At 31.6% G+C, this 10978-nt stretch overlaps 1 protein-coding gene across 4 annotated transcripts; it reads right to left on the bottom strand.

Annotated features, from left to right (window-relative positions):
- Nucleotides 1-915: 915 nt before the first annotated feature.
- On the bottom strand, nucleotides 916-10512 carry LOC148613208 (E-selectin-like). Of its 4 annotated transcripts, none has more exons than XR_015923290.1 (5): nucleotides 10375-10511; nucleotides 8279-8372; nucleotides 5465-5663; nucleotides 4282-4417; nucleotides 916-3492 (listed from the first exon to the last, which is right to left on the bottom strand). XR_015923290.1 is itself a non-coding variant. In XM_088586445.1 (5 exons), exons 1-4 carry the CDS (start codon nucleotides 10375-10377, stop codon nucleotides 4408-4410), a joined length of 306 nt encoding a protein of 101 aa, XP_088442571.1. In that variant the 5' UTR covers nucleotides 10378-10511; the 3' UTR covers nucleotides 916-3492; nucleotides 4382-4407. The 4 variants fall into 4 exon arrangements, 2 of the variants coding, with proteins under 2 accessions (XP_088442571.1, XP_088442570.1); XM_088586445.1 differs by having other exon boundaries at nucleotides 4382-4417; XR_015923291.1 differs by having other exon boundaries at nucleotides 916-4417; nucleotides 8279-9589; nucleotides 10375-10512.
- Nucleotides 10513-10978: the final 466 nt, after the last annotated feature.

Genomic DNA, 10978 nt, shown 5'->3' on the forward strand with positions numbered 1-10978 from the left:
TGTCTAAGTGTAGGGCAAGATATGGACTGACTTCACAGTGTGTGTAGTATCCTTTATCTCAAGTCTTTTGGGGTAGATGCAATGTATCAAATCCTCGAAATTAGAATTTTTAAAGATAATACGTCATCTTTATAGCGGAAACTGAGATTAAAGGATCTAGCTGAACGATATTCTTTCCTCTGGATCAGATCAGCAATAAAGTCAGCCTCGTAAGAGTGAAGGAATAGGTCGGCAATTAGAGGAGCACAATTTGTTCCCATTGGAATGCCGACCCCTTGTTGAAAAACGCGTCCACCACATTGGACAAATATGTTGTCGATTTAAATTTACAGCATATTTTAAACATCTTCTTCTGTATATTTGAAGGATGATTTTGAAATCATGTGTGAGACCGTATACTTAGTATAGTTTAAGACGTAGCTGAAGACGATATAAAGCCGGCCATTTTTAACATTTTTTTTTTTATTATTTCTTTTGTTTTTGCTTTATTTTGTTTGTTTGGTTTATTTGATTGTTTGTTTTTGTTTTTTCAATAAAATATGATTGCCTTGGGTGTTTGTATAATGAGCATTTTCCAATATGCTTGCATCACTATTATGTCAATGGTTGTTTCAATGAGTCGTTCTTACTACTATTAAGAAATTCTTTTTTTCTTTTTGATTAATTATGCACAAGCATAGTCAAGTGTTGGGTAGTTCCACAGTTGTATATTAATCTATATCCGCTGTGCTAATTCATTGCACTATCGTGTTCAATTACATATTTTTTTTTTAATTTGAAACATATTATCATTATTTTTATTTAATTTCTTTTCATTGATTTATATCAACGTTTCCGACATGAATCGACAATTACTGTCTTCCATGTACTTTGTGAAAAAATAGCATAGATTATTATAAAATGTAAAAGCCAGTAGAATATTCATATATTTTAATTTGACAGTTAAGTAAACAGACAGATGACATAACAAACCAACATAGTTGTCATCCTATATCAAATATGTTTTTGTGGAATAAATTAATACGTTGATATACACCTGATTATTGTAAGTATTTGTTTGTTTTACTCTATAATGTTAAAGTGAAATCCACCAATAAAACATCATTACAAATCATTCTTAGATAAACATAAAACACTTTCCAAACAAAAGATTACTTTGAGGACATGACATATTATGCAAATCGTGGCGTTTGTTTCAAAAATTAAAAGAAAAAACACAGACGGCTTACCCAACTGGTATACCTTGTGCATGCACCCAGATTTCAGAGGAATCAGGGTTGCTCATTTACCTTTACTTCTTTTACAAGATTATTGCTGGTTATTTCATATTCTATTTGTGTATATCATTTTTAATTCCACTCAAGTTTAACTACATTTGTTACTCTCACACGTGTTGTTTTTATTGCAAAACTTAATCAAGCATAAAATATAGTTTACAGTATCTAAGATTCTTTAGTTCGATTGTCTAGATAAAAATACAAGCACCTAGTTCAATATTTTTGTATCCGAGGTTTTACATTATTAACTCCATACGTAAAAACAAACGATTGATTGATTTCTTGATTGTTGGGGTTTAACGCCCGAGCAGCAATATTCCAACTATATTCAGGCGTTGAACATGAAAGGATACTCAGTTCAGTTCCCCAAAACATTATACATCGTTTTTATTCCACAAAAGACTATCTATACAAATATGTATTGCTTGGTGGAGTCTCCTACTTTTTAAAAATAAAAATCAAAATCGTGCAAATATAGCAAAGAAGTAGTTGTCAAATGCTGGACTTTTGTATCGACAACATATTTGTCTGTTGTGATGGACGCCTTTTCAACAAACGGTTTGCATTCCAGTGGGAACACATTGTGTTCCTCTACTCGCTGACATATTCCTTTTCATTTAAGAAACTTTATAGCTGATCTGATCCAGAGGAAGGAACATTGTTTAGGTAAATCCTTATATCTAAGTTTCCAATATAAAAATGAGACTAGTTTTGCAGATTTTATAAATCATATATACCGCAATGAACTTGAAATAAAATATCCTGACCTACACATAAAGATCGATGGTCAAAGAAAACTATATTTACCAAACAATAAGGCGAACGCAATGAATTTTCATTCCGTATTGTTAACTTTTTTTTCATCTGTGCCAACATTCTTTCAGCACCTGCGTATGAAGATTATTTATTATTATTACAACTCAAACGTTATTTGCAAGCTAACAACGAAGAATTTTCGCGCTAGACTCCTTCCAATTAGACTTACGGAACAGGGTTATGTTGCTACAATATTGAAGTCATCACTAGAGATGTATGGTCGCCATCATGAACTCATGCATCGTATATGCGTATCCATTTACACCATGAGTTCAGATTTGTTAAATGTGTCATAGTTTTCCTTTCCTTTCTCGTCTTCTCCGGTCTTAATTTTTATGAGTAACTTGGTGTTTTTTTTTCTAGCAAACCAGATGACTTTTACATGTACCCTACTGTTGCATCTAGTCCATGTCCTTATTTTCAATGGATATCAAGTTGTTCATATACTTTATTACGTGTATTCTTACTCACCACGTGAGTCAAAACGCTTCATTTAACCTATAATGTAACAGTGTTATTTCCAAATGAACGATGAAAACGCATATTAATCATTTTGTTTAAGTTTTATGATTATCCAGCGAGAGTAGTTGGGTTGATAAAATTGGAAATCAAACAATTCCATAAAGATTAATATAGGAAATATTGTGTCTGTCACATTATACTAGTAATGTCATACTGGCGCAACAATTTCGATTTTTATCCAGGTTATATCTTGTTTTCTTTTTGTTTTGTTTGTTTCTTTTAGACTAATCTTCTTGTACTAGAGCATTTGAACGAAGAATCAATACAGTAGCATTTCTACTAATCAGTGCAACTACTTAATTTATCTAGTATATGAACCAATTAAACAATGGAGAGTTTATGAGGTTGTAACAGACTTTCAGTCAAATATATTTTTTAAATAGAACTGTAAGTACTTTATATATCTAAAATAAAAAATACCGAAGCATAAAATAGACAATTCTAGGATATCAAACGTAAATGAAAAAAAACACTTGAAAACAGGATACAGTTACGATCTGATAGAAATATTAGCAAAAGTATGTTCACACTAACGTATCAATATCCGCAGATTAGACTTGTAGGCATTTCAAGAAAGTCCATTAGTCTGAAAACATTATACACCGTTGTAACTCTTAAGAAAAGACGGTACACCTAGATACATATACGCAGAACTTGGTAGAAATTCCACATAGTTTGTTAAGAAAACATTCCACATCGTCTTCCAAATAGAGCAAAGAAAGTGTTGTCAAATGGTGGAATTTGTATCGACAACATATTTGTCCAATGTGATTGACGCGTTTTTCAACAAACAGCCGGTATTTCAATTAGAATAAATTATGTTCCTCTACTCGTTGACCTTTTTCTCTTCTGTTATGAGGCTGACTCTATAGCTGATCTGATCCAAAGAAAGAAACATCGTTGAGCCATGTTCTTTTCTCTCAATTTTGGCTATATAGTTGTTGTATTATCGTTAAATAAACGTAGTTTCGGGGATGTTATATATCTCATCGTCACAAAGAACTTGAGATAAAAGATACTAACAGATACTGTGAACTCAGCCTTATATCTTAACCTACACTAAAAAATCGATGGAAACAGAAAATATTGACTAAACTACACGATGAACGCGATGGCTTTTCATTCCGTATTGTCAACTTTCTTTTTATCTGTGGTAACATTCCTTTAGCCCCTTCATATGGAGTTTTCATATTACAACTCATACGTTATGCCAAACCTTACCATAACTACGCAGACTTTTTGTATGGCGCTAGACTCTTTACAATTATACTTTTGGTTATATTACTACCATATTGAAGTCACCACTACAGAAGTGTTTAGTCGTCATTATGAACTCGTGGATTGTTACGGTGTATCCACCTGCACAATGAGAACCGATTTGTTAAACGTGTCATAGTTTTTCTTTCCTCTTTTCTCTACCCTGGGCTTTTCTTTTTTTAGCAACTCGGCGACTGTTTTCCGAATATCAGAGGATTCGTACTACCAATGCATCTGATCTATACTGTCATATTTTATTGGAGATCGAATTGTTCATTTACTTTTGTTTCTATGTTCGTATTTTTTTCAATACAATACATAGAAATTTAAACGAATTAAATTGACGAGAAAATAAGTCACAAAAAGCAAAATCATAAAACCTATTAAAAATCTTTACAAACAAATTTACCGAAGCCACCATTTAGGTTATTGTTGAAAAACGAATACTTATGAAGTAGTCAGTTTCATTATAATGTTAATCAGAAAACGAATTTGAAGAAAGACCTAACTGGTTAGGAGCATAACTCTGTAATCTTTATAATGTTCTGAAAAAGAAAAAAAACTTTAAAAAAATTATCTCTTCCTCCGTTTGTCTATGAGATATAGTGAATCTAAAAGTCCGTGTGTATTTGACCAACAAAAAAAAACAAACAAACAAACAAACAATCGAGAATATTATGATAATACAACAAGACATTTTTACACTACTAATGACATGCCCAATTCTTCATAACCGACTCTGGTTTCTTTGTGATGTGTTTCCCTCAAGAGCGGGAGGTCGTATGTGCGGAAAATTGTATATGTAGTCATAACCTTTAAAAAGTAGTCACTGCTTCTCACTAATCAATCAGCATTTAGAGAATATTGCAACGCTGGTTAAGTTTTTTAACATATCCCGAAAAACCCGGTTATCTTGACCTACATTAACTAAATTGCAATAAAAGATTAATTACATTCGGTATATTTAATTATTATTTAGATGCTGGTTATAAAAGGTGAAGTTCAAATGCTTGATTTCTGATGATATGACTAGGCAAACTACTCTTAATTGGCACACTTGAGATAAATATGTTTACACGTTATTGCGAGAAACATTATGTTTGCATTTCTAAAGAAAAAATTTTTCAATGAAATAAGTCCAAAATGAATCATAGTCATTATCTCTTAATTAACTCTCTTGTAAAGATTATCCTGCCCTCAATTTTCTTTTTGTTCAATCTCTAATTTTACACATACAATTTATCTTCTATTAGATACTTAAACTAAATACAAGTTGGAAATCTATTTAAGTTGCAGTCTTTCGTAGAGATTATTTAGGTCTAAAAAAAGTCAACAAAGTCACTTTTATTTCTATTTAAAAAAAAAACAAGTCTAAGTTTATCAGTTTGATGTATAAGTTGTATGTAGCAACTTTCTAGGAGTTCTGATTTAGTTGATTTACATACACATTTCCAAATATAGAAAATATCACCGTAAGCAGTGTCTAAATGAACTGCTACCTCTAAACAGATAATAAGGAAGCTTTGTTTCCTAGTATTTTTCCGTAGATTCTGTATCCTTATAAGCAACTGATAGTAAATATTGCTACATACGGTCTTTCACATAAATGACTGCGTCCACTAGAACATGACCTGGTTTCCCAGAAAATATATCCTTGTGCCCTCAAACGCATGCAACGCTTTTCGGGGTCAGTGTCCGGATACCCTGGTCCCCAGTCCGCCGTTTGCATTGGTAAAAGACTTGTTCCCCAGATCCATTCATCGTTCGGTTTAATTCCTCCCAACCAAAATCCTTTAAAAGAGCAAACGATAATCAATATAAAGGAAGTTTATTATTTAAAATATACCAATTTGAATTTTAACCTTTTTGTTATTTTTTCATGTTTTCATTCCATTTCATTCCTTTATTATTTTTGAAAAGATTTGTTCAGGTTTTATACATGTCGATTGTCGATCAGATATTACAAAAATACAATACTAACGTAACATGTATCAAACGCAACATAAACATAAAGAATTGTCCCGATCCGGTGGTTAAAAAAATAAGCATCCGATAATAATTTAAAAATACAATAGATGGGTGTCTTTTGTTCCTAAACATGTAGCCTGGATATATGTCTATCAAGAGTAATCAAAGGAACCACGATTCTAGCGGAAATCAAAAGAATGTACTCCAGGGATAATGACCAAACAAGGCAAATAGACACACTCAACAAAGAACATAAAATAACCAACATATAAAGTAACAAAAGTAAATGGGCAACTCGGATTCCACAAAAAAAAAAACAAACAAAAACAAAACAAAAAACAAAAAAACAAAAACAAAAACAAAAACAAACAAAAACAAAAAAAACTGAGAGCATGAACCAGGTGCTCCGCCAGTATAAGCGTCTTCTTCTTTTCTAAAAACACCCACCGAGTTGTGTTTGGAAATTCAAGTCCAGGTAACACGAAAGAGGAAAGAAAAACTATTGACATATTGAACTAATCAGTTTTCATAGTGAAGATGGATACAACGTAATGATCCACGAATCCATTATGACGACCATAAAATTTCTGAAGTGATGACTTCAATCTTGCAGCAACATAACCCTAACTAGTCTATACAAAAAAAGTCTGCATAGTTACTGCATAATTTATGAGTTGTGACATGAAAACTCCATACTCAGGTGCAAAAGGGATTTTGTCACAGACGACAGGAAAGTTGTCAATACGGAATGAAAAGTCATCGCGTTTGTCGTATAGTTAGGTCAATTGTTTCCTCTACTATCGATCTCGGAATCAGATGGTATCGCATCAGTCAAAAATACTCTATTATCTAAAAGTTGGGTATATTTTACCAACAAATTATAAAATTTCAAATTTTCATACTCCCAGTCCAGTGAAAATGTTTTTGTAGTGTACTATGTATAAAAAAAAATTTCATACCAACAAGAAAATATTTTTTAGACCAATAAGTTGGTATCGCATTAGTTAAAATAGCTAAATTATTTTAAAATAGAGTGTTTTATCACAATGATCCAATTCAACATGGACATTTTACACATAAAAATAGTTTTATTTATTTCATTTTGAAAGCGATATGATTGTATGATAAAACAACTTTGTCAACTAATTTTTTTTTATAGATTTTTTCTTCAATATTATTTTATCAACATTTTCATATTCCCAGACCAATGACAATGTTTTCGCAATGTACGAGATGTAATGAAAAGGAACGTGATTTTATTTGAAAACATATATAGACATTTAAAAATTGTGTATATCGAATGTTTATTAAAGCATACTACAAATTAATAGAAAATTACATGTTAGATATTAGCAATCAACAAAATACGACAAACACGTACACTGTATATCATAAATTATTATTAATTTCGTTTTTCAAGTTAGATTTCGAAATGTACTAATTACTGAGATGAATACTTCCGGCGTACACGATCATTCATTTATCGTGTATTTCGTGTGCGTGTTTCGTGGGATCGTGTTTCGTGGTTCGTGTGCTTCCTGCACGTGGAATTGGGAACGTTACACGTTTCATGAGGTGTAGCTATAAAACAGTTTACCATACCATTCACTTGTATATATGTCTATATACATATTATTTTATATATACCTTCATTTTATAATTGAAATTTCCGTGACTTTGTTATAATCTTTTCGACGGATTTAACAAAAGTGGTAACTGAAAAGTTGATCATTAGTAATGGCTTCATAACGTTATTTTGCATTTTGAAATATAACATGGAGATAATTTTGCCAAGTACAAAAGCATAAGATATTGTGGGCACTAACGTTGTCCTAAATGTCCATTTACTTTAGAAACCAATTAAGCCTTCGGGGAAGCCTATGTTTTCAAACTAAAATTAAAAAATGGTTTTACATGCATGTCTATATGTGAAAATGTCATTGTGAATCACTTTAAAATGGTTTACGTTGGCGGGACGTATCGGAAGTAAGATTATCTCTTTGTAGAAATCAAATGTAGTGTCAACAATGGACAAGATTACATAGCTGTTGAACACTTTTGGGAGGCCAACTACTGTGTCTATGACATGCAAGTGGCCCTTCTTCTACACTCTTCCGACAGTTGTTAGTACACAATATTGTTAAAGGGGTAAGCAGTTCACTTGGGACTGCCCACCACATTACTACATTTGATCTTCACAACGCATTTATCACTTGTTCTTAATTATTCTAATCTTGCGATTTTGGCAAGCCTTCCACCAGGAAGTCCAAAATATTTAGTTTTGACATTCCCAAGTTAGTGTTCTTATGTTCGGGCAGTACTATTCGGTCTTGACGAAGTAATATTTTATTTGTATTTTATTTATATTTATTTCCCTTGAATTTATTAAAAAAAACGTTTATTTAAGATCGTCCATATCACAGTTTTTTAATACTTACCAGTGTTATACATAACTGAAAGCTCCTTGACGAACGCTATTGCCTGTACGGATATTGGTTCGCTTAATATGGCACTCACGTTTAGACAATTTTCCTGGAATGATAATGCAAAAACAAAACAAAAGCGATTGACTATTCATTAGGTATGAACATGAAGGTACCTAGGCCTATTTATAATGGAAGCTTTTGTTCTCTTTTCCAAATGAGTAAGGTGTTATTTTATTTTAATTGTATGCTAATTTTGGTTAAATGACGTTTTCTATCATGCACTTATTACATATTTAGTGTCAGTCTCTGTAAGAATCAGGAAGTGGGTGAAACATATTATGAACAGACCCACAATTTTAAATATTAAATTTGAATATTTTCACCATCAGAAGCAAGGGAAAAAAGCATATCGTTTTGAATATCATTTTCAAATTGAGTTAAAATTTCATAGAAATGCACTGAAATTAACATTGAAGGGCCCGATAACTTAGCCGAAAAACTCATTTGTCTTACATTTTATTGAAATATTTCTAAGTAATTCCAGTGATGCAGAGATACAATGATGTATCATTCAAGAGAAAGAGTAATCAAGGGAACCAAGGCTATAGCGGTAATCAAAAGAAAGTATCTTTGACTTAAATTATATTGTCAGATAAGTGGGTTTTGTTTACATATATGTTTCTGATTTTTTTTTGTCTGATTCTTACAACAACTTACACTTCATTGAGTTGAACATATCTCAAATTCTTTCTAGAAATGATTGCTGATAAGTTTGAAAAGATATATACTACCTTGATGATATGAGATGCCGAATATACAAGCGATGGGATCCTGGGATTTTTTTTTTTTTTTTAATTGATAAAAATTTTGGACAATTATTTTCTTAACTTATCCATTGTAACACTATAAATAACTATTATATATATTCCCCCATTACTTAACAAGGCAGATTTTCAAATAGAAATATTAATACCGATTGCTGCATAAATGTAAAAAAAAATGCCTTGGCGCGTACAACAACTATTACACCAAATCTTATTACAGGGCATCATCTCGAGAAAAAGGTCGTGCCCTATGATGAAGAACTATGCAAAACAATATGAAAGAAGCGGAACTCGTTTGATTTTTTTGCCATACTCAAATATATTTTGTCTAACAAGTGCGCATTAATTTTAATTCCATAAGTCAGGAGATAGATTAGATTGGAACCACCCTGCCTGTTAGTTCTTTCTATCTTTCTGTCTGTCCTTCCATTCGTCTCTTCGTCTTTCTACATACATATATCTTTTAAGCGGACATTGTCCCTGCCGCTTTAGAAATTTTCTAGAATAATTGTTAGTAATAGTTATTGGAGGATTACCAATATTTTTGCATCCTTTGTGACTATGCGTAAACTGCATTAGATTTATTGATAAACTTGTATAAGAAGAATTTTTTAGATCTTGTTTGCTTAAGCTATTTTTACCGTATCAATTATAATCCAATGGTGCAGTGTAGTGAATACATTCGTCACAATTTTATACGTATATATATATATATATATATATATATATATATATATATATATATATATATATATATATATATATATATATATATGGAGTTAAGCATATGAAAGTTTTATTTGGCGTTTCATATATACGATTCTTCAACTGTAACACTAATGTATTGAACGTGAAAGTCAAAACTGCGCAGACATCCCGTTTAGCTTTGTTAATCATTTTAAGTTATATATCAGAAGACATATAACAGAAAAACAACCACCCATATCAATATAAAAACTGTCTCAGCTAATTATTTTTTTTTAGATTTGAAAATGCAAACATGCAATTATATATTTCATACCAATGATGGCGTTCATAGAGTCGAATACAATCCTCCTCCATCCGCCCTCGCCCCCTCCATGCGATGAATTCAAAAACAAGGAACACATAACATATCATGTATATTTTTAGCTCTTTCTAAAAATGATTTTGTTTGTCGCATTAAATATACGGAAACAAATGCTAACAACCCAAATCACCATTGTACCGGAAATAACACTTGTGTACCCCCTACAAAATTGTAAATTTGGGGTTAAATATGTTATTTAAATTATTCTAACTTACCATTACTTTGATATCTAATCTCAACTACACTGCACATGACAGTTTCCCATTGTTTAGATATGCATTACATGGGACTTTTGTGCGACGTGTGATTATACATGGAAGTATTTAAATTCCACCTGTATGGAGTGAACTTTACATTCGGTGCGTTACAGGTGATGTGACATCGGGTATAAGGTGATACATATCATTCATGGAACATTAGTGAATACAGTTTTAATTCATAATAGCCTTGAGGACAATCGGAAATTTAGTGATTGGGGAAAAAAACGGGTTTTTTTTACAAAAGAAGTACGAGCCAATGTTAAAGCCAGGCAGGGTGTTATTAGCCTTTTTTAAAAAACGTTTTATTGTTGCAATAATAATAAACAAAAATGTTCATTCAAAATAACAAAAGGTAAATAACTCGTAGATATAATACCAAAACTTGGTTTCTCCATAATGACATAGGAATGAAAAATCTTGTTATTGCCGTTTAATGATAAAAACATATTCGGACAATGTCAATATATTAACGCAATTAATTTTCACTTGAAAAAAGAAGTTCTGTCAACAACGTAAACATATAAAACCTCCCGCTTTAGATTCACTTTAACTACCTTAA

The sequence above is a fragment of the Perna viridis genome, chromosome 6, assembly GCF_037379345.1.
Source record: "Perna viridis isolate PV_CMFRI_1.1 ecotype Kerala chromosome 6, ASM3737934v1, whole genome shotgun sequence".
In the NCBI taxonomy this organism is placed as follows: Eukaryota; Metazoa; Mollusca; class Bivalvia; order Mytilida; family Mytilidae; genus Perna; species Perna viridis.

Excerpts from the sequence above, each read along its gene's own strand:
- LOC148613208 (XM_088586445.1), bottom strand. Across the intron at positions 5,664-8,278 it reads TTCAGTTATGTATAACACTG|GATTTTGGTTGGGAGGAATT; the intron begins GTAAGTATTAAA and ends GCTCTTTTAAAG.